Below are 27382 nucleotides of genomic sequence, written 5' to 3' on the forward strand. Positions count from 1 at the left end.
TGGGGGTCCAATTTTAGATGTCCAAGAGGCAATTGGAGCTGCAAGACTGTGGACCAGAAAATTATTTAGTGAGATCGTTAGCTGAAATGGAAGAAAAGAGGGTCCCAGTATAGGTCTGGAGGGTACCTACAGTGAGTGGGCATGAGCTGGATGTAGATCCAGGGATGGAAGCCAAGTAGGGTCAGAGCATCAGGAAGAGAACCAGAACAGGGCAGGAATTCGATTGACTGTGTCAGAGGCTGAGGAGGGATGAGGACTAATTATTGGAATCCAATTTAGTCAGATCCTAGAATTTAAAGTTGGAAGTGACTTGGGAGAAGTCCTTGTCCAGCCACTATTCCAAGCAGTAGAATTTTAATTTCATAGCATTTGAATATTCATGATGAATACCAACTATACAATATCCTCTACTATTTTTTTCTCTTTAATGTTTTATTTTTCCCAATTACATGTAGAAACAATTTATTTTCATTTTTACAATTTTGAGTTCCAAGTTCTCTCTCACCTTCTCTCCCTTGACCTCTCTGAGAGTACAAGCATTTTGATAAAGGTTTTACATATGCAGTCATGGAAAACATTTCTATATTAATCATGTGAAAAAAGACAGACAAAAAGAAAATTTATAAAAAACATGAGCACAGCAACAAATATAGAAATATGTTTAAGAGGATTGCACATATTTAGTAATAATAGTATTGCTGTCTTGAAGAGGTGGAAGATAAGGGAGGAAAGAAGAAAAATTTGGAACACAAAGACTTAGAAAAAAAACTATCTTTATTTGGAAAAATAAAATACTGTTAAGAAAAACAAAACAAAACATGAGCATAGTATTTTATACATGATTTAAATTGAACTGTTAACTCTTTACATTTTAACACCATATTTTTTCTGTATCTCATTGTTGACTGGTATTGAGCTTTTAAATCCAGCAAGCAGTCTTTTGAGTCTTCCATTATAATGATTTTTGTTCTATCCTTCCTGGTTTGAAAAAACTTTTTCCTGGGAGAGAAAACAAAATAATAGTTTTTTTCAGCTGTCACAGGAGACTTTGATATTCAATTTTCCCAAAGTTATATGGCCCTTTTTCTTTCACTGGAAAACCTTCCAAGATTGTTCCCCTTTCAAGTTTGTAGTTTCTATACATAGATGAAGTGAATCTCATCTTGTAATTTAGAAAAAAATTTTTAAAACATTTATCAAAAGTGTTGGTATTATTTTCTTTGAAGTAATAAAACTTCAGAAACCTTATTTCAAGCAGCTGAACTGAACTTTGTAATATTTCCATCTAAACTGGTTAATTGAAAGCACAAAAACAAAGCAAAAAAATAGTAGGGATTAACAGAAGCAAAAGAGATTAAGAAGAGGTGGTAAGAATACATACAAGAACTTTACCAAAAAGGCTTTAACATTGACTACTTGATGGTGTGGTTACTGATGTAGATAGAGTCAAATATCTTTGTGAAATAAGTCAAATGAGCAAGGCAGCATTGCTAGCAATAAAGCTTAGTAGAAGGGATGGAACTCCAGCTAAACTACTTAAAACCCTAAAAAATGATAATGTTGAAGTTATGCACTCAATATGACAGTACATTTGGAAAACACAACAGTGGCCACTGAATTGGAAAAGATCAGTTTACATTCCAGTCCTAAAGAAGGGAAATGCCAAAGAATGTTTAAATTACTCAGCAGCTATGCTCATTTCACAGGCCAGCAAGATTATGCTTTAGCTTCTGTGAGCTGGGCTTCAGTAATGTATGAACAATTACCAGAAGGCCAGGCTGCTTTTCAAAGAGGCAAATAAACTAGAGACCAAATTCACTGGATTAAGGAGAAAGCAAGGGAGTTCCAGAAAAACATCTTCATTGAGGACACAAGAGCTTTTGACCATGTGGATCCCTATAGAATGGATCATGTCCTCCAAGACATGAAGGGACCAGATCATCCAATTTGGCTGCTGAGGAACCTTGCTCAGGCCAAGAAGCACTAATTAGAACCATTATAATTAAGAATGTGCAGAGATCATCTATGAAAGACTTGTTTCTTCTCAGTGGCTCAGATATCCAAAGCATTCCCAATAGTCTTTGGACAGAAAAAGCCATCTGCATCCAGAAAAAGAACTAAGGAGACTGAATGAATGTAAATCAACACATGCTATTTATGTTCACTTCTTTTTTCTGTTTTTTTTTTTTTTAATATTTCCTATGTTTTTCCCTTTTGCTCCGATTTTTCTCGCCCAACATGATTCATGAATTGTAATGTGTATTAAAAATAAATAAATTTATCAGGGGGAAAAAAAAAGAAATGGGAAGCCTGATTAACAGGTTAATTGTACCTATTATCAGATAAGCTTTTTTTGTGGCTTTTAGTACTATCTTTGATTTTCTAAATAGATTAAATTTTCTCTTAAAGCTTAAAAAAAAAAAAAGAAAAAAAGATTGGGAAAGGAATATGACAAAGCTGTATATTGTCTCCTTGTTTACTTAACTGATTTGCAAAGTACTTCAGGTTCCCAGGCTGGATGAATCCAAAGCTTGGAAATTAAGGTTGCCTGGATAAACATCAACAATCTCAGTTGTGCAGATATCCACTATGATGGCAGAAAGTGAAGAATTAAGTCTTTTAATGAGAGTAAAAGAGGAGAGGGTAAAAGTGGCTTGAATAATTTCCCCAAAATGTAGACTGCATTGTTCCTTTAATAAGTATTACATTGTTGTTTTATTTTACAATCAGAGGTCTTTGTAGTCTAAATCCGCCTACCTATCTGGCTGCTGTCCTCCCTCCTCACCACTGCACCTTCTGTGCCTTTGTTCTCTAAGAATCTCCTCCCAATCTCTTCTTCTTGGAGCCTTTGCTTTCCTTTGTCACTGGGACCTCCTTCCCGAAGCCTTTCTAGGTCTGGCAGACGCCCACCCCTTAGGTTACCTCCTAGCTTTGCTATATTTACTTTGTTCTGATGTGTTTTCCCTTTTATAATAGAAGCCCCTGCATGGCCAAGGCATTTTTTTGCTTTTTCTTCCTCATGAGCATTTTTAGCACAGTGTCAGACCTACTTATTATCATTAATAAATGTTTTTTATTTGATTTAACTCCCCCTTCAATTTCATTTGAATGAAACTCTGTATCTTCAGTTTTTACCAGGAAAAAATAAAATATGTAATCATAATTGAGAAGAAAATGATAAATCTAGAGCTAGAAAGAGTGTTGCGTGGTTCCCTCAAAGCTGAGGCCCAGCCAAAGAAAGATTTGCCCAGAGCAAGAAGGTAGAGCTGGGATAGAGGAGGGTTCCAGTTTAAGCTGAGATCACGCAGGACTTGCTGGGGATAGGGGAGAGAAGAGACTAACGGAGCGGAAAGGGCAGCAACATCTAAGCAATTTGGGAGAAGTTTGGAGGCCTCTCTGTGCATGAGATCCAAGCTCAAGCGTGGGTTCTGCCAGCTCAGCATCCGTGACTGTCTTGGAGCAGAGGTTCTCCATCTGTAAAACGGATCATCTGAATTCCTGTCCAGCTAAAATCTGTGAAGTTTATGTGACATCACCTTGCAAACCTTGCGAGCTCTCTAGGCCAAGTATTGGAGGCAGAGGTCAGGGGGCCTGCATCATAACTAATAATTGATAGAGCCAAGACTAGAACTTGTTGGTTATCCAATCCACTAGACACCTCCTGTAAAGACTTCAAGAAAACAAATGCCATCTGCCAAGTAGTTGCTCTTCTAAAAATCCTCTTGTCACATTTCTTGATTCTAATAGTTTGTTTCCTGAGATTTTAACCAAGTCACTAGGGTTAAAAGTTATTCATGATCAAATTTAATTGAAATCCGGTCCTTCTAGGATGTCTATTTGTAATCGATTTGCATATTCAGATTATAAGACATGATCCAAATATGAAAATCTAGATAGTCTGTGAAGATTTCCAGATTGTCGACTCCGAACCACTTTCATTTGAAGTTTATTGGGTATATGGGACTGTGGCAATGTAATGAGATCATGGAAGATGGGATAAAAGGGGGAAAAGCCCCAAACCTCAGCCTCCTAGCTTCTGTCCATAGCATTCTAGATAATATAGCAATTTTACTTATGTCAGGGAGAGGAAAGTAGGAGTAGAGGAGTAAGATGGGACTTGAGAGCACTGTGCTTCAAGAATTATCTGGTAATATGCTGGAAAGGTAGGTTCTTTAAGTGATTCTACATTCAGGAGAGCCAAATAGAGTGTTATTTCAAGAGATCTGGAAGGGATCATTGTGAAAGTTTAGTTCTGTGGGCCTGAATTCTTTTCTTTCTGTTTCTTTGATAAATAGTAAGTCTCTTGGTTGGAGAAATTCAGATGTGGGATTTATCTTGTCTTGTTTCCTTGGGCTATGGTCAGGGAATCCGCACCATTTAGCTTTTGAAATTAAGAAGTATCTCCCCTTACTCACATTCACCCATGAGGGGGAATGGGGTCCCAGCAAGTAAACCCAGGGAGTTTGGCTAGAGATAAGTTTGTGTATATATATATATGTATATGTGTGTGTGTGTATTTTTTAAATATAGTTTATATATATATATATATGTGTGTGTGTGTATTTTTTTAATATAGTTTATATATATATATATATATATATATATATATATATATATATATGTGTGTGTGTGTGTGTGTATTTTTTTAATATAGTTTTTATTTACCAGATATATGCATGGGTAATTTTACAGCATTGACAATTGCCAATCCTTTTGTTCTAATTTTTCCCCTCCTTTCCCCCCCCCCCCCACCCCAGGTGGCAGGTTGATCAATACATGTTAAACATGTTAAAGTATAAGTTAAATACAATATGTGTATCATGTCCAAACAATTGTTTTGCTGTACAAAAAGGATCGGACTTTGAAATACTGTACAATTAGCCTGTGAAGGAAATAAAAATGCAGGTGGACAAAAATAGAGGGATTGGGAATTCTATGTAGTGGTTCATAGTCATCTCCCAGAGTTCTTTCGCTGGTTGTAGCTGGTTCAGTTCATTACTGCTCTATTGGAATTGATTTGGTTTGTCTCATTGTTGAAGAGACCCACTTCCATCAGAATACATCCTCATACAGTGTTGTTGTTGAAGTATATAATGATCTCTTGGTCCTGCTCATTTCACTCAGCATCAGTTCATGTAAGTTAGAGATAAGTATATAAAGGATCAGTTAGAATCAGAAGTCAACTCTTCTGGAGCTTTCCCTTTTTCATAAAGACATAGAGTAGAGTAAAAATTGAATAGGTGGGTCTGAAACATTTGATTTTGTACAAATTTCTTTCAATATATAATTGAGATTTCATAATATGGCAATTTAATTTTTTACTTTCTATTGAAATATTGGAATTCATCATAGATTGTTAAATTATTACACAAAACAATCTAAAATTTGCAAAAGCACTATAAGCTACTATAAGCTGCATAGTACAGATATATACTCACACATGTAAAACAGAGTCAGAAAGTTTCTGAATTACTCATGGATGTGTTGGCTCATTCAGTATATTTTAGTTTAAATTATTTATTCTGTTCAAAATAGAAAGCTTTGATTTTTATCTGTTTCTAAATCTATGCAGAAATGGAATGATTTTTGTAAGAAAATGTCAGTAAATGATTTTAATGAGATTATTTGAAGTATTATTCTTGCAAGTTTAACATTTGTAAAGTTTCAATGATATTCATATTCATTAATATTTCTTTGTCCTTTAGATCAAGATATTTTGGAAAATATATTAATAGACAGCTGTTTTTATCCAAATGTATCAATAGTAAGTAGATAATCTTTATATAATTTGGGGTCTTTCTGGGGTCTTTTTAGAGTTCTGTGTAACCATTAATGATTGATTAATACTAAAGAAGTTAAGTTATTAAAAATAAAAATAAAGGTGAATGAGATTTTGGGAAATATCTGCTAAACATTCTTTTTTTTTTTTTTTTTTTTTTTTAAAACTTCTAAAATTGACTTCATGTTCATTCCCCTTGAATACAAATAGTTATAATCATTCTTTATGTTAAAAGATTAATTTATACTAGGTTATTTCTTCCTGGGGAGTAAAAATGTTAAAATAATATCCTGCTTCTTTATTCTGAATAACCCCATAATTACCAAAGAGTGGAAAATATTACTATTGTATGTCACTGTGACTTTATTTTCTTTGCATGTATTTCATTTGTTAGCCAGATGCTTTGACAAGCCTTGTTGTTGTGATGCTGTATGATTTCCAAGACAGAAAGTTTCAAAGTCGACTCATTACAGATGTGGAACAATCAATTTCAGAAGTTCAGGAAGTAGAGAATCTTCTCAACAGGTATTACTAACAGCAATAAAGAAAAACAAAATTTTTTTAAAGTTCATATTTTCATGACAGAAGAAAATACATGATCTTTATAAATAAGTGTCAGAAGTCTGCTGGGGATATTACTGAGTGACGTATAATAGCTTTAGCAGGTTGCTGAGTTTTCTTTTAAAAAATTGTCTTGTTAACAAGTTCATTAAAAAGATTATTTTTAAATTGAACAAATGTTAAAAGTTTGAAAGTTTAGTTTGGAAATCAGATCTTATGTAATACATAATGAGAATGATGAGAAGTTTTTTATATTTGTTTTTATTAGGAAGCATGAAAATTAGATGAATTTCCTAATCTATTATGAGCAAATTAAAACACAGTTATACACATGTATATAAGTTCATATATATATGTCCAGAATCTTTTTTCAGGCTACTTTTTGTTATGGAAAAATCTAGTTGGATCAAACAAGAAAAATCACAGCTATATATAAGGATTCATTAGGACTTAGATTTTATGATTGAGTCAATTATTATAAACATTAATATAGTTCAGCAGTTATATTGTCAGTCTACTAAAAACAATAAATTATACCATGATAAAGAAAATTATAGTGGAAATTATAAGATTTTAACTAGTTTTCTTGAAAGTATAATACAGATAATATGTGAAATGACTGTAGTTTAATTGCCAAATTTCAAAAGGCTCAAAAATTTCTCTTTGTAATTAAAACAAAAAGAGGTCAGAGATATTTTAATGGTCATGAATGTAGACCTGGTATTTTTTTCTTCATGAAAATTTCATAGTGATACTTAGAATGAATGCCATCTTTTTTAGGGCTATTGTTGCTTACAAATGTTATTTCCATTGGAATTTTAAAATGAGTGAAGATTTTATGGGAAATTATATAAAAAACTTGAAACTTGAAGATTTTTTTTCAACATCTGTTATGTGTGATCTAACAACATATTTTGAGTGTTTTCCATTTATTCTAAATATATTGTTATATCTTTCAAGGAATCTTGTTACTTGTGTGGAAGATAATATTTTGAAGAAGAAAAAGCCATTAATGTCTTTTGCTTTGGCAAATCAAGTGCTTTTTTATATTTATCAAACAATAAGCACAATAGGATCTTATTTTCTGCTTTTAGTCAGTCATGTAATTATTAATGTGTGATCTGTTGTAGAACATCACTGATAAAAGCTACCTATTTTCTTCTAATATCCTCTTCATAGATGTCTTCAATATTATGTTAGTTATTTTCAAAAAAATTTTACATAGATGGGAAATTAGATTTATGAGTTGGTAATTATTATTGCTCTCTAGTTCTTATTATTATTTTTATTGTGACAATTTTTTGTAATAAGGTCTGAGGCTTTTCTCTACATCTTTAATAACTTTCCTTCCTTCAGAATTGATCTCTTAATTCCCTAAAAATTATGTTCCTTCTTCATCTCTGTAATTGATAGTTCAGATGCTTTTCCTGTTTTTCTTTTTTTAAGTGCTCTTTAAATAATCTCTGGGGGTTTTTCTAGAGCCATGATGTTGATAATCTAAATGTGGTGGTTTCATTGTGTACAATAATGAAAATATATTATAAAATCTTTGCAGATCTTTCCATCTTTCATTTGTTAGTCTCCTTTTAGACTGAGCCTTTTATGCACTGAGGATGACTTTGCTTAGTTGAATTTCTGACCAAGTTATCTTTAAACTGTTTTTTTTCCCCCTTCTCTGTTGATCTTGCTCAAAATAACAATACATTTATTAAGCACTTACTATGTTTCAGGCATTGGGCGAGTGTTAGAGATACCAAAAAAAGAAAAAAGGCAAAAAATATTCTTTGTGCTCAAAGAGCTTTTTTCCCTACCATATCTTTCAATGAAATTTGATAAAAAGGTATATATTCCAAGAGACAGCTTGACAGTGATTAGAGAGTTGTTTTCAAAGCCAGAAACAACTGGGATTCAAGTCTTGCTTTTGGCATCTAATGACTGGAAATGACACTTTCAGTGGAGGTAGCTCTTAAATCATAAGTTGTAGAGAAGATGCTGAATTGTGTTGATAGATATTTCCTTGCCTGGATGTATTTAGACCACTGAAATCACACGACTAGTCCATATCCCTATGTGTTTTAGACTAATCTTGTTCTTGTCTAGCATATTTTCCTGTTTGACAAATAAGTGAAGCATCCGATTACTAAGAGGGGTGTTTTAAGCTTTTCTGGTCTTCTAATTCTGGTCATTGATTTGTATTGTTTAAATAAATGCTTCCGGTTATTTAGAGACAATGGCTTGAATCCATTTCTTACTTTCAGCATCAGTAACATATAGGAATAGAGCAGATTGGAGTTGTTTCTAATTATACTCTATACTTTTTTTTTCTAATTTTAATTCTTTATTCTTGTTTTGTATTCATTTTTATCTTTGTTCTAGGCAAGGAAGGCAGTGGTATGACTACAAATATAACTGCTTCAGGAATGACTCATGTAGCCAATTTCAGAAAGAGAATGCTTATGATGGATAGATATGAACCTATAAGTCTTTGGCCTCTCTAATGCCTTACTATAATTTTCATCTTTTTTTTTTTTTTTTTTTTTTTTTTAAATAAGTGTGATTTAGGACTAGAATTTCCTCTCTCCCCCATTGTGGTAGCTTTTCCTCTACATGTTAAGTTTAAATTTTTTTTTTTTTTGGGGGGGAGAAAATTTGTTTTTACTCTACCTAGTTTTTTATTTCTAGTTTTTGGAGGTTTTTTATTTTGTTTCTCTGAGCCTTGTTCGCTTAAAGATTTGGGACTTGGTTCCCATTATTGTTTTTGTTTTGCTTTTTCCTTTCATGGTATTCTTTATGATGGGAGAAGTGTTCAGTGAAAGCCATATAACCACTTAAGTGATGGAAAGCCTTTTAGAAGATCTTTAGGACCTTGCTACTAGTGATAGAACCAGCATTTTTTCCCCCATCTGATAAGTCCAGCTTTCCTTGGCACAGCATCCTTTCCCACACTCCCGGTGTGCTGGTTTCTTTCCCAGGGCCTGGCTCAGCAGTATAGCTGGGCTATGGTTCCCTCAAGTCTTCCAGGACATACACCCTAACTCCACAAACAGTCTGGGAAGTGAAAGTCTCTGTAGTTCCTGCTGAAGCTTCAGCCCACCCAGCTCACCCTGGGCTAGTCTCTACTTGGTGTTTCTGCTAGACTCTTTAGGAGAGCTAGCTCTGCCTCGTGTAGCTAGATAACTCTTGGCTGGTTTGCTGCTCTCTTGGCCTGTAATGCTGGCAATTCAGCTTTTGTAGAATGGACAACAGTAATGAGGAACCATTGTACTTTACCCTCCCTTTCAGCATCTTGCACTCATTGGACCAGTTGCAGAATCAGTGGCCACCTGTTTCCTGTCCCATTCAGAAGATTCCTCACACACGTCCAAAAGGGCCTAACAACTAACAGTGTCTGGCTGAAGGGATGACCTGAGAGATGACCCCACTGACCCTTCCCCCAATTCAACCAAGACTTGGGCCATGAGGACATCTCATCATTCTAGCCCGGTGTTGTAGGGAACAGCTTTAAAGGCAGTACTTTCTTAGTTCAGGTTCAAAATTGGGAGGAAATGAGGCACTTCTTAGCCACTGATCATTTAACAAAGGAGGTTTCCTTTCCCCTAACAAGGGAAAGATACAATGGCACTGATCTTCAGTTTTTGAAGATGAGGCTGTCCTCTTTCACTTAGAAACTATGGGATATGATAATCTTATGGTCTTGGGCATCCACTGAGTCTTGAGAGGTCTTAGTCTATGTAGCTTGAGGTTTTGATTGACCTGGCCATAAAAGAAAAGTGGTGGCGTGATGAACAAGATGATTTTATTTTATTTATTTTTTTACATGTTAAAATATATGTTAAATCCAATATATGTAAATATATTTGTACAATTATCTTGCTGCACAAGAAAGATTAGATCAAAAAGGAAAGAAAATGAATAAGAAAACAAAAAGCAAATGAACAGCAAACAAAAAGAATGAGAAAATTATGTCATGGTTCACATTCAGTTCCCACAGTTTTCTCTCTGGATGCAGATGGCTCTTCTCATCACAAGATTATTGGAATTGGTCTGAATAATTTCGTTTTTGGAAAGAGTCACACCCATCAGAATTGATCATCTTATAGTCTTGTTACCGTGTACAATGTTCTCCTGGTTCTGCTCATTTCACTCAGCATCAGTTCCTGTCAGTCTCTCCAGGCCTCTCTGAAATCATCCTGCTGGTCGTTTTTTACAGAAAAATAATATTCCATAATATTCATATACCACAATTTATTCAGCCCTTCTCTAACTGATGGGCATCCACTCAGTTTCTAGTACAAAAAGGGCTGCCACAAATATTTTTGCATATGTGGGTCCCTTTCTTTCCTTTAAGATTTTTGAGATACAGACCAGTAATGATACTGTTAGGTCAAAGGGTATTTACAATTTGATAACGCTTTGAGCATAGTTCCAAACTGCTCTCCAGAATGGTTGGCTCTGTTCACAACTCCACCACCAATGTATCAGTTTACCAGTTTTCCCACATCCCCTCCAACATTCGTCTTTATCTTTTCCTATCATCTTAGCTGTATATTTTTTTTCCTCCCTGAGGCAATTGGGGTTAAGTGAGTTGCCCAAGGTTACAGCAAGGAGTTGTTAAGTGTCTGAGGCCTCATTTGATTTTGGTGCTCTATCCACTGTGCCACCTAGCTGTCCCTGAACAAGCTGATTTTAGAAAAGCCTGAAAAGATTTACATGAACTGATGCTGAGCGAAACAAGCAGAACCAGGAATACATTGTACACAGTTACAGTAAGAATGTGTGACAATCAAGTATGAAAGGCTTGGTTCTTCTCAGTGGTTCAGTAATCCAAGGCAATCCCAATAAACTTTGGATAGAAAACACCATCTGCAGCCAGAAAAAGAACTATGGAGATTAAATGTAAATCAACACATGCCTTGTTTACTTTTCTTTTTCCCCCCTTTTCTGTTTTTTTTTTCTGTTTTGTTTTCTCATAGTTTTTTCCTTTTGTTCTGATTTTTTTCTCCCAACAATTTATAAAGAAATATGCATTAAAATTAATGTATATGTATAACCAGAAAAAAAAAACAATTTTTAAAAAAGGGGAAAAAAAAACTATAGTGGCAATCAGGTTTTGTGGGGAGGAGAGAGAAAGCTATATCAGGGAAAACCCTTGGGAAATTAAAGTAGAAGGAAGTTGTGTGTGTCCGTGGGGGGGAGGAAGTTTCATCAGGGAGACTGGGGCTGAAGGAAGTACAGTGGCTCTGGGTTGGGAAGAAGGCCAGGAGTGGGTAGAAAATGCTGATCCTGTAACATCATATGACTAAGTTTACTCATAAAAATGTTTAGTATATTCAGTTTTAAAATATTATTTATGCATACTACCTTAGGTAAATTTAATTTTAATTTAGAATGAATACCTAAGTGTGTTTCCCTCTCCCTTCAGTAAACTCTAGTGGCTCCCTATTACTTCCAGGATCAAATATAAAATGGTCTGTTTGGCTTTTAAAGCCTTTTACAATCTGATTACCATCTAGTTTTCTAGTTTTCTTTATTCCCTTTCACATATTCTAAGAGAGAGACACTGACTTTCTTGTTATTTCTTGAATTGGGACACTTCAATTTCTCACCTAGGTGCCTTTTCATGGACTGTCCCTTAAGTCTTGAATGCTTTACTTACCTTCATACTCCCATCTCCTTGTATTCCTGGTCTGTCTCAAGAGCTAGCTGAAACCCCACCTTCAGTCAGAAGTCTTTCCCTTTCCCTTTACTCTATTAGTGCTTTCTTATTGAGATTACCAGTTTGCCTACCATTAATAAGCCTTGTATTTATGTGGTCTGAATTTAGTCTTCCCCAATTGAGATGATTGATGGCAGGACTGTGTTTCCCAACATTTAGCACATAGTAAATGATTAATAAGTACCTTAAAAAAAAAGCCAATTGATTAGCTGGTTGTTAAACTTTAAGGAATTTGGCATCTAAGTTTTTATTAGCATATCAGAAACAATAAATTTTAGAACCGAAAAAACCCATTATGAAACATTATGAAAATAAGCAAGTTATCATGCTTTCAAATTACACAACTCATCAGTAACTACTGTGGCTTATTACCTAGTCAGATGAAATAGAAGTACACTTAAATTTATACTTTTGAATAGTGAATCCAAGAGATTTTCCTCATAATGAATTGTTTGAAAAAATTCTTTTTGTTTCTTTGCCTTTATTTTCTTTTGTTCTTATAAATGAAAACATACTTATTGTCAAAGCATTTGATTTTCTTTAGGTCATTTGGTAAGATGTAGGTGTGAAAGATACAATTTTTCATTGTCATATAGTGTTACTGAAGAAATTGGCCTTAAAATATTTGGGGAGTTCTGCATTTTCATTCAGAGTGTGTGTGTGTGTGTGTGTATATATATATACACACACACATATATACACATATACATACATATATATATATATATACACACAGATATATATATATATTTAGTATAATACTCTTTAGACTTTTTTTGGTTATCTTCATATATTCAACTATTATTCTTTTGTAAAGGGTCTCTGTTTTTTGTTGAATTTAAAAGAATATCACTGTTCAGATATTCAGACAGAGTCTTTTATGGATTACAGATTGCATTACCTGTTCACAACCTATCTCTGAAAGTTTTTGTTCAGTTAATACTCGCTAGGATATGCTTGATGATCTTAGTAATTTGAAGACTGCCACTTAACTGAAAATATGGTGGTGTTGAAGAATGTTTTACAAGATATCATTCATTTATTCTTGATTTTTTTGGATGTCTTTTTTTTTCTTTTTTGCATAATAGCCTTTTATTTACAAAATACATGCAAAGATAGTTTTCAGCATTCACCCTTGCAAAATCTTGTGTTCCCTATTTTTCTCCCTCCCTTCTCCCTACTCCCTCCCCTACATAGCAAGAAATCCAATATAGGGGGCAGCTAGGTGGCCCAGTGGATAGAACACCAGTCCTGAATTCAGGAGGACCTGAGTTAAAATCTGGTCTCAGACACTTAACACTTCCTAGCTGTGTAACCCTGGGCAAGTCACTTAACCCCAGCCTCAGGGGGAAAAAAAAAGAAATCCAATATAGGTTAAACATGTGTAATTCTTCTATAATTCTTCTATAGCTATTTCCACATTTATTATGCTATACACAAAAAGTTCAGATCAAAAAGGAAACAAATGAAAAAGGGAAAAAAGCAAGCAAACCACAAAAAAAGATGCAAATACTATGCTTGATCCACATTCAGTCCCCATAGTTCTCTCTCCGGATGTAGATGGCTCTTTCTATCATAAGTCTATTGGAATTGGACCGAATCACTTCATTTTTGAAAAGATCCAAGTCTGTTAGAGTTGATCATCACATAATTTTGTTGTGCAATGTTCTCTTGGTTCTACTCACTTCACTTAGAATCAGTTCGTGTAAGTCTCTCATCACATTCCTATACCATAACTGTTCAGTCATTCCCTAACTGAAGAACATCCACTGTTTCCTGTTTCTTGCCACTACAAAAAGGGCTGCTGTAAACATTTTTGCACATGTGGGTGCCATCCCTTTTTTGGATGCCATCTGTGATGAAGTTGTTGAGGATTTTTATTTGGGTATCTAGTAACTTACAATAAGTTGATTATTTGATTGCATTATTAAGAAAAATAGTGATAATGTCATTGTTGTAGAAAAAGAAGTAAGGACACTTTTTAAAAAAATTATTTCTTTCAATTAAAAATAAATATCTTGGCACCCTCACATGTTCTTTCCATTGGAAAAAAAGAAAAAGAAAACTTTTGTAACAAAAATCTGTTAAGCAAGACAAATTCTTGACTTGACTATGTCCCAAACTAAATTTAATTTTACCCATTTTGCTTCTCTCAGGAGTTGAATTCCTCTGGAATTGTTAGTCATTCTTAGCTCTTTGTCTTTAGTGTGTTGTTGCTGTTTAAGTCTTTCCAGGTTACTCTGAAATTTTCCTTTTCATCATTTCTTTGATGATGTTCAGTTAAATTTAAATAGGTACAGTCCTACATAGGAAGGATTTTTAAATATTTGCAATATATTACTTTTATGTAAAGATAAGCTTGTTTATCCTAGGGCATTTGGAAATGTATGATTCACTTGATAGTATTAAATTTTTTTTCTCTGAAAATTACTCTGAAAAATTTTCCTCTGAAAATTGGTAGAAAATGTTCCCACATGCTATAAGTTAGCCTTATAATTTTTGCTGAGAATAAAAATTTTAAAAATGTTTGGTATCCAGATTATAGTATATGGAAGCTCAGTAATACAGCTGCCTTTAAGTTTGAGCAAAAAGTAACTCCTACAGGCTTTTTCTCACTGTGAAAGCTAAGCATGTTTGAATATAACATCATATTAAATTAGTAGGAATTCAATTATAATTTAAAAAATTTTGTAGGATCTGTAATCTCATGGATATGAGCACTCCTTATCTTGATTGGTGCAAATTGTAGCCAATTATGTCTTTTTCATTCCCTTTGAATTCTGCATTTTATTTTTATAAATTTTCCCTTGAGAATGTACCCATGTGATAGTTAGTTTGCTAATTCTTTAATTGTTTTGTGACTATCAATGTAGTATTCAAGTTTACTATATTCCCTCACACTGTTGAACTAGCCTATTTCCTTTTTTAATAATACATATCTTTAATGTCACTTATATATTTCTCAAATGCTAGTCATCATTAATATTATCCTGTTTGCTGATTCCTGATGAATCATTGTGCAGCTCTAGTTATCCTGAACTTTTTGTTGGCTTTTGGTTTGAAAGGAATTATAATGAACTCAGCTATTGAGAATTATATACGTTTCTAGTTTTTTAGTTGAAAGAATTATTTAAGGGAGTGAAGGCCAGAAAGCAATGGATGAATATCTTTATCATAAATATTTTATGCACCAGTATTCAAAAGCATGTAATCAAAATTTATAAAATTTTTCAACAATAAGAAAAAAATACCACCCAAACAAAAACCTGGGAAATTTATAATCTTTTCTCTGGTTGTTTTTCCTCAGTACATAACATTTCCCTTCAATTGACCAATGGTACAATGTTTGCTAAATACAGACACTTCATGTTAACAAGGAGCTTTGCAAACAGTACAAATTAAGGATGGTTTCTATCCAGCAGGAGGAGCTCTTGCTGTAAAATATATAGTTTGTGGCTTACAACTTTATGAACTAGAAACACAAACCAAAAATCTTCATTCTTTGAATTGTAGCAGTTTACTATACACATGTCGAGCATCCAGTGCAGTGGAATTATATAACTCTTAGACACGGGAATTTAATCTGATTTTGTTGTGGTCAGAGCCTTTGTCATGGATAGCAGCCTTAGAGATCATACTTTTGGGGGAATTTATGGGTTGAGTACTTTAGTGGTATATTGGACTAAGTAATAACTTAGGCATTTAGTGGAGAAAAAGGAATTGAGGCAAACAGTTGATAAAAATGAATACCTTCTGTGTTAACTGAAAATCTCCTCCTCTGTCTCCTTACCACTTATTTTACCATCCCTGATTGGGTCTGTGTCTGTTAGCTTCTCTTGTTCTCATTCCATCCCTTTCTGTTGAACACGTTGAGGAAGTAGTTTATTGCATTTATGTTTTGTGACATTTTTCTGTCCCAAGGCTGTCTTGTGATTCCTCTAAATGAGATTTCAACTATGTAAAACTGTCATGAAGGGCTATGTAATATATACTATATAATGTGTGATTTTGCCCAGGACTACCCTGTATTACTTTAAGAATAAATAGCCTAAATTGGACCATTATAATTTGGACTTTTATGAAACAAATATTCTTTTTGGGTTTGAGGTATCAATAAAAATCATGGAGCTTTATATTTCTTGGACTATAAGTATTTAGGAGAGAAGAGGGTCTGAATAAGGTTCATGAAAGTTAATTTAGCCTTAAGACTATAATGTTGGGGCAGCTGAATGGCACAGTGGGTAGAGCATTGGCCCTGGAGTCAGGAGGACCTGATTTTAAATTCAGAATCAGACACTTAACATTTCCTGCCTGTGTGACTGGGGACAAGTCACTTAACCCCAATTGTCTTACAAAAAAAAAAAAAAAAGAGAGAGAGAGAGAAGGGAGGAAGAAGGGGGGGAAAGAGAGAGGGAGAGGGAGAGGGAGGGAGGGAGGAAGAGGGGGGGAAAGAGAGAGAGAGAGAGAGACAGACAGACAGAGAGAAAAAGAGAGAAAAAGAGACAGAGAGACAGAGAGAGAGAGACAGAGAGAGACAGAGAGACAGAGAGAGAGACAGAGAGAAAAAGAGAGAGACAGAGAGAAAAAGAGAGAGACAGAGACAGAGAGAGACAGAGAGAGACAGAGAGAGAGAGAGAGAGAGAGAGAGAGAGGAGAGAGAGAGAGAGATTATAATGTTGAAATCCACACTAGCAATTAATATGGAAATAGAGACCTAAGGAGATGTAGAAAGACTAAGACAGAGAGATGAGGGGGAAGAATAGGAAAGTAAGAAGATCACTAGATTTCCATTTCAAACTTTGAAATTTATTAAATTTATTTTAAAACATGAAGTGGGATTGAAGAGAAATTTACTATTTATCATTTACCAAAATTCAAGAGTGGAATTTATTAACATTTTTAGTAGGATATTGATAGTCCTATCGATTAAGTGCACTTTTCAATTTAAAAAAATGTATTTTATATTTTTAGTTTTAAAACAAAATTGGCTGCAGCACTGGCAAGATGTCGAATTAAACATGATGCTCTTTCAATTTACCACATTCTACCAGAAACTGTTAGAAAACAGGAACAAAGAGCTTCAACTTTGCCACTTTATGCTTGGGTAAATACTTGTAAAATCAGGTAAGATTTCAAATATATCCTTTTTTTATGTGCAAGCCATTTAACCTCTCCTTTCTTTAAGTAACTCTAAGACTATCAGAGAAAATGTTTCTCTGTGTTGGTAGAACCAATGTACCAATGCAATCAAAAGTTCAGCCTTTCCCCAGGACACATCTGAGGGGGTCTCAGTAGCTGGTGGTTGGCAGAGAGAAGCTGGAGCACTGAGGCAGGCAGGGAAAAGGCTCTGACAGAGATCCTGGTCCCACCCTCTGGGCAGGTCATAGTCCAGAACAGAATCCATGTGAAGCCCTTCGGCCTTCCCTCTAGGGAGGTCATGCGCAGCCCCGCTGTGCCCTGTCAAGAGTCCCAGGCATGTTCCTGAGGTTACTTCTGCCCTATAAGGTCTGTCAGTAGCCCATACCTTTGGCTTGGTCTGCCGACCCTCTGCCTTGTGGTGTTTTTCCCGATGGTAGCACAGTGGGATCTATGCCATGTAGTATCTCCCCTTTTAACCCCCACCATGCTTTATGGTATCTCTCCTTACGGCTAACTTATTTTAGGATTTAGCCTTCTAGTGAAGGGGCTCTTGGGGTATTTTCTTTCTCCTTTCTCCTGCCTAATTGTGATTTTCACTAGGGAACTGCCTTTTCATCATTAATTATTAAAACTCCTTTTTTGCTAACCATTTACCATTTCTGGTGTCTATTATATCTCTGTAACCTCTTCTCAGTAAATTCACCTTTTATCCAAGAGAATGGTCATTGTGAATTCTTCATATGACCGAATCCCAACATTTGGTGTTCTCCTAAATAACCCCATCTAGTGACATCAGTCACATCACATCTACTTTGTTCCTGGTAAAACTTAAAAAGTAAATTAAGTATAATTTTGAGAGAATCTTTTACTGAAGGAAGAATATTGGCATAAAAATTAATGTATTTCTTAAGTCATATTTTAAATCTTGGTTCCTGGCTTAATTTAAAGTTCTTAATTCTAAATTGAAAAAGAAAATTATATCAATGCTTCTGTAAGCTAACTGCAAAGTTGGACTAGATAGCTGTTAGAAAAATTACATTATCCAGATTAATTTTTATTGAGTGATAGTGACTATTTTTCATGTTAATAAGACAACAATGTGTTAAAGTTACATTTTATCTCTTATTGTGTAATTGTGGCCAAAATAAATAACTGAATTTTATATTAACAGCCCTGAAGGTATCTGTGATGATTTGAAAAAAGAAGGATACACCGAAGTCAAATCTGCACTTGACTTTGATTGTAAATCTTTTTGTATGGACCAACATTGCAGTGATGTTATAATTTTTCCATCTCATCTGAAAAGTGAACTTCTTAATATAGAGCTTTGCACAGGTTATAAACTTTTGTTTCAGGTGAGCTCACATTTGCTTTTTAAGGTTTTTCTTATTAAAAAGTAGTCTTAATAGTAATCTTAATTTTATTTTCTGGAGTCAATCTCCTCAAGGAATTATAAACTTCGCCATCACATCCCATCCAAATATTAAATGTGAAATGCTGACTTGCTATTCATCCTTTTTATGGATTGTCAGGAGGATTTACAGCTCTCTCTGATTTCAACTTCAATATAATTTAACCTGACACCCCAAAAACTTAGCAGACTTTAATCCCTTGTGAAACAGGATAGCAGTGCTTTCTTTTTCCTTATTCCTGTGCTACTATCATTTGGGAGTGGGTTAATCTCATTTGGGTTAAGAAGCTTACCTTGGGAAATCTTTACTGAGGGATTTTGGAATATCCAAGATCATAGCTTTCGCAAAAAAGGTATTGAAGTTTAAATACTATTTTAACTTAACTAAGAATGGAATTCTGTAAAGAAAAAGCTCCAAAATTTTTTCTTAACTTTAACATTTGGATTAATATTTCATTATCAAAAAATTAAATAGGAATTAAATGGCACTACATGGCAGAGAAGTTAGAAAGTTACCCTTTAGAGCCAAGAAGACTTGGTTTCAAGCTCTGTAACACAAAACTCTGGGACCTGGCAAAGTAATTTAAGCTCTCAGTTCTCTAGGCCAGTGGTTCTCAAACTTTTGTTATGGGATCTTTATATTATTAAAAATTATTGATAATATTTCCAAAAAGTTTTGCTTATGTGGGTTGTATTTATAGATATTTACCATATTAGAAATAAAAACAAATTCTGAATTTGTAGGTCCTCCAAAAGGATTTCAGACACCCTCCCCCCTAGGATTCTCTGGATCACACTTTAAAAATCAATGTTCTGGGCTACTCTCTGAGACTATAACTGCAGAGAAGATGCTGACCTAAATTGCTTTTTTCATCTGGAAACTTACTAAGAGTAATGAAATGTATAGACTCTATCCCTATCCCTATCTCTATCCCTAAATTATAGCCAAAGGCAATCCCAACTTATAAATGCTTAGGGGGTTCCAAAAGGTCAATTGTAAGCCTAGTATTTTGAAGCTTAGAATATATTTTTCCTGTGGAAGCAACATCATAAATAATGGATAATCAATTAATCAAATATCTATTAAGCATCTACTTGTGTGCCAGGCACTGTGCAAGCCATTTGTTCAATTCTCACGTCAACAAGCAAAAGTTTATTTAACCTAGAAGTTGTATCTGAAAACTACATTTCAGAATTCCTGGTTTCTGAGCCCCAAATCCCTTGCTCTGTGCTCTTTGAACCTTGAGCATCCCTGAGCTATGGCTGCAAAGATAGCAAGAGAGGATGTCCTGAGCATAGTATAGATGGCATGGGTTCCTGTGGTTGGACAAGGGCTATATATTTTGTCTGATTTTACTATGTTAAAGACAAAGCACAATAACATATTTTAGGTTAAATTCAGTTGTCAGATTTATTCATTATTCAGTGTCTTGATTAAATATAAATTAAGATACTTAAAAAATTAAGAATATTTTCATTAATGTAGAACAAATAAAGGAAATCATTTGAATCATATCTTTTGTGATTTCTAATTACACTGTTTCCATGTAGGATAAATCTCGAAGTCTTGCTGTCCATTCTGTAAAAACCCTGCTGAATATGGATGATGACATACTACTGGTCAACATGGGTTCCTGGTATACTGTTGCTCATATGTCAACATTGACAAATCAGAATACCTCAAAAATATATGTGTGTGGAGTAAAATCACAAGTGAAGGACTCTGAACTGCAGGATCTTTTTACAAATATGGGATGTAAAAGTATGTGTCAAACATTAATTTCCGTTGGAATTTAGTATTCTCTCATGTTTTAAAACTGATATTTTAATATAGTTTAATTTTATTTCTATTTATAAAATATTCTTAAGATAATCTTTTTCAGTATCTGCATGTTGTATATAAAGTAGTTGTAATAGAATTTTGTATATTGGTCAAATTGCAGGTTAAAATTTTAATGCTCTATATAAGTAGCAGCATGAATATATAACTTACATTTATGTAATATTTACAATTTTTCAAAAAAAATGCTTAGCTGTAAATCTAATTTGATTCTCATCACAAGCATTGGGTTGGTATTATCACCACTGAATGAATGAGGAATTAGGAAAAGTGAGATTAAGTAATTGGGTCACAAATTACACAATCAGAACCTTCAGATCCGCAAATATAACAAGGTGAATCCAATTGTATACTACATTGAAAGAGAGAGGTATAGTTGTCAGAAACAGGGAGTTGATTTCCTAGACTTCTAGACTTCTAAGAATTACATTTTAGAAAAGACATTGACAAGTTCTACCCAAGTGCAAAACAGGGCAAGTGGGTAGTTGCAGAGATTAAGAAGAATCAGTTCAAAGAACTGAGAATATTTATGCTCTAGAAGAGAACATTTTAGGAAGACATGATAGTTGTTTTCAAATATTTGAAGGGTTAGCAGGTAGTAAGAGAGAGGCATTAGTGGGTCTGTTTCTTCTTGGTCCAGGTGGACAGAAGCAAGGAGGAACCACTAGGAAGAAGTTGAAAAAGAGGCAGCTTTTTTTTTTTTTTTTTTAAATGCATAAAAAACCTCCTATTAATTAGAGCTGTTCAAAAGCAGAATGAATAGTTTCAGGAGGTAATGAGTATAAAACTTGGGTCTAGAGATCTTCAAGTGAAGGCTGATTGATTATTCTTTGAATTTCTTGTGTTGGTTGGTGATTCCTATTCAGGTACAGGTTGGTTTAAATGACTTACTAACCCTCTCCATTCAGAGTTTCTATGAGAAATGAATTACTGCTAGATTTCTGCTTTTTTATGTATCCTCAAAAATTAATCTCTCTAAAAAGTCTTAATTTCCAAATTCAAATGTACCTTGTTTTCCTTTTTTTCCCCTTAATCTCTATGAGAACAACTTAGTTAACAAATCTCTTGTGATGCTAAATAACGTTTGTTTTGTCTCAAATACAAAAATAAAAAATTAAAACCTCAATGAATCATAGAATTTGAGAGCTGAAATAGACTTTGGAGATCCAAATGTAAGGGAACATATTATAATGGAAAGGACACAACATCTAGAATCAGTGACTTGAGATAAGTTGCTTCATGTTCCAGTGCATGGTTGTTCATCTGTAAATTGAGAAGGTTAAGAGCATTTAACAAAAGTTAACAGCCACCAAGTGCTTGTCATTTCCCTTTTTTTTGAGGTCAGATTTGCCAGTCTGATGGATGTTAGGTAGAACTTCAGAATTGCTTTAATTTTTATTTCTCTAATTATTAGTGATTTGGAACATTTTTTTTTTTTAAACATGGCTACCAATAGCTTGCATTTCTTCTTCTGAAAACGGTCTCTTTATAACCTTTGCTGCATTTGTCAATTGGTTAAATGATCTTTATATATCTTGGAAATAAGATAATGATATTGGAAATAAATATTAATATCTTGGAAGGCCTTATTACTGCAGTTTTTTTTTCATTTAACTATTTCCTTTTTAATCTTAACTATATTTAGTCTACACTTTAATTTAAAAAGAAAAATATGTTTATTTTTTCAGTTGATCACAATTCTCCCTTCTCATTTGAAAAAATAAAAACAGTCATTCATGTAGATATATATATATTATAGTATTTAATTTATACTTTAACATATTTAACATGTATTGGTCAATACATGGTGGGGGGAGAGGAAAAATTAGAACAAAAGGTTTGGCAATTGTCAATGTTGTAAAATTGCCCATGCATATATCTGATAAATAAAAACTATATATGGGATAAAATGTCCTTCCAACAAATATGTGTAGTAAAAGAAAACAAATTCCCACGTGGGGCACATCTGGAAAATAGACTTCTAAGCTTTTACTCTTTGTCAATTTCCTCTAGGGAGGTGGAGAGCGTATTTCATCATGAGGTCTCTGGAATCAGAGTTGGTCCTTGTGATGATGAGTTTTCGGGTGCTGTCGCTCTCAGCTCCTTTCTTTCCTGTGAGCAGAGCCTTCTGTTTTCTGTTCTGCCTTTTTCTTTGGTGATTCCTCATTGCAGGTGAAGAGTTTGTTTTGTTTAGGATGAATCTCTCCCTTCACCTAAGACGTCTCTTCTTCCCTCTCTTCCCCTTTCCCTCCAGATTCATTATTGGATGAAATGTATTTCTTTACCCAGTTGTGTGTGTGTGTGTATGTGTGTGTGTGTGCCTGCGTGCATACACATAATTATAAAAACAAAATCACAAGTCAAGGGACAGAGGTCCCTTTTTTTTTGTATTTATATTTGTATTTATATTTGTATTTATATTTGTATTTATATTTGTATAGTGGTCTGATCAGGTTTGACCATTGGTCCTCTGGGCCACAGAAAACATACAGTGGCTTATCAAGTTCAGCCATTGGACCTAGGAGCAAACATGAGCTGCCCTGAGCTCAGTCTGGTCTCTTTTGGAAAATCAAAACAGTAAAAATCATTAATTGTCCTCCTTTTAGTTCTTCCCTCACTCATTGAGAAAGCAAGCAATATAAGATCAATTATATGTGTGAAGGCATGGAAAACATTTCAATATCACTTATGTTGCACAAAAAAAGGAAAAAAAAATTATGCTTCAATTTGTACTTTAGAGTTCATCAGTTTTCTCTCTGGATGTAAGATAGTATTTTTCATCATGAGTCCTTTAGAATTGTCTTGGATCACTGTATTGATGAAAGTAGTTCATTGTTATTACGATTTTGATGTTCCTGATGCTTGCAGTATTGCTGTTCATTTTCCTTTGTAGCAATGCATACATCTTCCTGGCCTTTTCTGAAATCATCCCCTTCATCATTTCTTATATAGGATAATAACATTCCAACTTGTTTAGCCATTCCTCCAGTTGATAGACAACCCCAATTTCCAATTCTTTGACACTACAAAAAGAGGTGCTTACAGATATTTTGGTACATATAGATGTATTTCTTTTTCTTGTATCTCTGGGATTTAGAATTTTTAGTGATATTTCAGGGCCAAAGAGCATATAGTTTTATAACCCTTTGGTTATACTTTCAAATTGTTGTTTGGAATAATTAGACCAAGTCATAATTCTACCAACAATGCATTAGTGTATGCATTTTTCCACATCCTCTCCAGCATTTGTTATTTTTCTTTTCTATCATATTAGTTAGTATTAGAGGTGTGAAATGGTTCCTTAAAGTTGATTTAATTTGCCTTTCTCTAAACAGTATTTAGAACAGTTTTTTCCTTATGAGTGTATTAGCTTTGATTTCTTTTTCTGAAAACTGTTTTATTTTAATTCGGTTTTATTTCAATTCAATTTATGTCAAAATTATTTCAGTTTATTTATCAATTGTAGAAATTCTCTTTTCATAAAAATAAATTTGGTCATTTCACTATATAGTTGAGAAATGAGGTATTTATCAGAGATAACTTACCGTAAAAGAATTTTTTTTTTTTTACCAACTTCCTTTTTTCTAACTTTGACTGCATTGATTTTATTTATGCAAAACCTTTTTAATTTCTTGGAATCAAAAATTTCCATTATAGTTCTTGTAATCCTCTGGTTTTGTTTGGTCATAAATTATTTATGGTATCGCCCTTTATGGCTATATTATGTTCTCATTATGACCTTATCTTAGTATATAGTATGAGATGTTGGTCTATGCCTAGTGCCAAACTGATTATCAGTTTTTTTCCAGTAATTTTCCTCTAATAATGAGTTCTTGTCCTTATAAAGCTTGATATTTCGGTTTATCAAATACTGGTTATTATGGCTATTTACTATTGTGTACTTATTCTATTCTGCTGATTCCCCATTCTGTTTGTTGTTGTTGTTGACGACTTGTTTTACAGTCACATCTGGCTCTTTGTGATTCCATTTGGAGTTTTCTTGGCAAAGATATTGGAGTAGTTTGCTGTTTTTTTAAAAGAGGAGAGGAAGACTGAGGGTTTCTGGCCAAAACAGAAACTGTTGCTGTTTCTGTTTAGCCTGAGCCATCATTTCTTTTTCTTTTTCTTTTTTTTCCCTGAGGCTGGGGTTAAGTGACTTGCCCAGGGTCACACGGCTAGGAAGTGTTAAGTGTCTGAGACCAGATTTGAACTCGGGTCCTCCTGAATTCAAGGCTGGTGCTCTATCCACTGCGCCACCTAGTTGCCCCAAAAACAGTAGTTTTCAAAGACTTTTAGGAGTATTTCTAGTTCTAGCCTGATCTATTAGAGATGTTTGCTCACAGATCTATCCTGATTGATGGCCTCCTAATCTTAAACCTTTAGACTCTTGAATCTGAAATGTTCAGGATCAGAACAATATAGCTATGAATTCAGGAGTCTTTGACTACATTATGATTTAGTTCCATTTGATCTTTAAGCTGGGAAGTTTCTATGATCTGAAGTCACAGGCCAGGCTTTTCTAACTGGACTCTTTCCCTAAGTCATTCCTTCTGACTTTCTCTTTGTATGGGTCTAGGCTGGAAATATACTTAATCAAGTTTTTCCCTGGACTTCTGAGACTGATATTTTTTCATCCTTGCTGGAGTAATTGTGATAGATTTAGGTTTCCTTCTTTTCACTCAGCCATCTTGAAGCAAGTCTATAATTCCTTGTTTATAATATGTAGCATTTTTAATTACTTAATTTTTCCTGAATGGCTGGCATTTCTTTTGGGTAATTATAGATACTATTTAATAGCCTTGCAGGCTTCTGGAATATGTTCCAAACAGCATGTCATCTCTAAAGGATCTGATGAGCAACATTTAGGAGATCTCAATACCCATAGAGAATCCATTCTCACCTGGGATTCTCTGTTGGATCCTCTTTATATATAACACTGAGCTTGAGCATCACTCCCCTTTCATATACCTTCCTTTATATTAATGATTAGAGGATTTAAAAATGTCTTATTGCTGCATTTTGATTTTACATCAAAGCAATTTTGACTAGAAAAACTCCTTTTCTCAGTTTAGAATGACCATTTCTTTATAGCACACAAAAACAATTAGACATTAGGTACAGTGACCATATCTGTCAATATATACAAATTTGACCTGCTGTAGTTACTATCTCACCTCTCTGTTATGAGGAGGAAGCTACATCCTCTAGAGCCATCATTGCTTTTTCACTTATTCAGAATTTGTTTTCCTTTCAGAAATCATTACTTATATACTGTATTCATATTATCATTATTTATATATTGATTATTAATTATTGATTATATTGGTTTGTTTTTGCTTATTTCTTTCTGGATTGATTCATATAAACTTCCCCACATTACCTTGTATCATTAGAAAGGAATTTTCTTTCCTAGAGAAAGTAAAAGAAGAGTATAGCTAGGGATGTGTTAATAAATATTTAAAAAGTAGGTCTTCAAAACAGAACACACTTTTAAATTTAATCTGCATTATTTAAGATTTTCTCCATTAGTTTCTTAAATCTAGACCAGGATTGGCAAAGTTACCTTATGGGGAAAATTCAAGCCCTCTACCTATTTTGTATGGTCCATTAATTTAGGAGGCTTTTTATGGTCTTAATTAAAAAGTAAAAACTATTCTTAGTTCAAAGGCTATAGAAAACTAGGCATGAAGGTTGATTTGACCTGTGGGCTAGAGTTTGCCAACCTCTGTTTTTATAATCAGCACAATGATAAATCAAGCTTAATTTTACACTTAATCTCCTTAAAATGCTTTTCAAATATCACTACGTGCTCAAAAAGTTTTTAATAACTAACTTTCCATGGCCCATAGAATGAATTTAGAGACTCAAAAGAACTTCAGAGTTGGTCTGAGATAACACCTCACACCAATCAGAATGATAAATATAACAAGAGGAAAATGATAAATGTTGGAGGAAACATGGGAAAACAGTACTAATGTATTGTTGGTGGAGTTGTGAGTTAATCCATCCATTCTGGAAGAGCAATTTGGAACTATGCCCAAAGAAATATAAAACTGTGCTCATTCTTTGATCTAGCAACACCATCACTAGATCTGTATCCCAAATTTTTTTTTTTTTTTTTTTTTTAAAGGCTGGGGGAGAGGAGTAGTAATCTATTTGCACAAAACTATTTGTAGCAGCTCTTTTTGTGGAGACAAAGAATTGGAAATTGTGGAGATGTTCATCAATTTGAGGAATGGCTAAAGAAGTTGTGGTATATGATTATAATTGGAATAATGTTGTTCTATAAGTAATGATGAGCCAGGATGATGTCATAAAAACCTGGAAAAACTTACATGAACTGATGTAGAGTGAAGGGAGCAAAAACAGAACATTGTACACAGTAACAGCAATATTGTACAATGATCAGCTGGGAATGACAACTATTCTTAGCAATACAGTGATTTTATAAGTGAGTTCATTATAAGAAGTGCTTTCCAGCACTAGAGAAAGAACTGATAAGAGTTCTGAATGCAGATTGTACTATACTATTTTTAACTTTGTTTTTCTTATGGTGTTTTTTTATATTTTCTTTCATATGACTAATATGGAAATTGAAATGCTTTACATGATTGCATCTGTAAAACCTATATCAAATTGCTTAGTGTCTCAGTAGGAGGCAAAGGCAGGGAGAGAGAGAATTTGTAACTCAACATTTTAAAAAAGAATGTTAAATTTTACATGTAATTAGGGAAAAACATTATTCTAAATATAAAAAAAATTAATTTCAGAATTGGAAGGGATTTAGTAGCCATCTAGTCCAATTCAATTCCTCCAAAAATCCATTTTACAATATATCTGATAATGGATCATTCAGACTTTATTTGATCTACTACCTCCTAAAAAGCATGTTTAAGTTTCATGTTGCTTTAATTAATAAGTTTTTAAAAAATGTAT

At 33.9% G+C, this 27382-nt stretch overlaps 1 protein-coding gene across 7 annotated transcripts in view; it reads left to right on the top strand.

Annotated features, from left to right (window-relative positions):
• The window catches only part of NSUN7 (NOP2/Sun RNA methyltransferase family member 7), a 74787-nt gene that overhangs the window by 14580 nt on the left and 32825 nt on the right, over positions 1-27382 (top strand). For all 7 annotated transcript variants that reach the window (XR_012483247.1, XR_012483249.1, XM_074273740.1 and 4 more), the window contains 5 exons: positions 5706-5764; positions 6174-6304; positions 17028-17180; positions 18367-18550; positions 20158-20368. Coding sequence is in view for 5 of the 7 variants with exons in the window: in XM_074273740.1 (XP_074129841.1) it covers positions 5706-5764; positions 6174-6304; positions 17028-17180; positions 18367-18550; positions 20158-20368 (738 nt within the window). In the remaining 2 variants the exon portion in view is untranslated. The remainder of the gene's footprint in view (positions 1-5705; positions 5765-6173; positions 6305-17027; positions 17181-18366; positions 18551-20157; positions 20369-27382) is intronic.

The sequence above is a fragment of the Sminthopsis crassicaudata genome, chromosome 6 (assembly GCF_048593235.1).
Source record: "Sminthopsis crassicaudata isolate SCR6 chromosome 6, ASM4859323v1, whole genome shotgun sequence".
Classification (NCBI taxonomy): domain Eukaryota; kingdom Metazoa; phylum Chordata; class Mammalia; order Dasyuromorphia; family Dasyuridae; genus Sminthopsis; species Sminthopsis crassicaudata.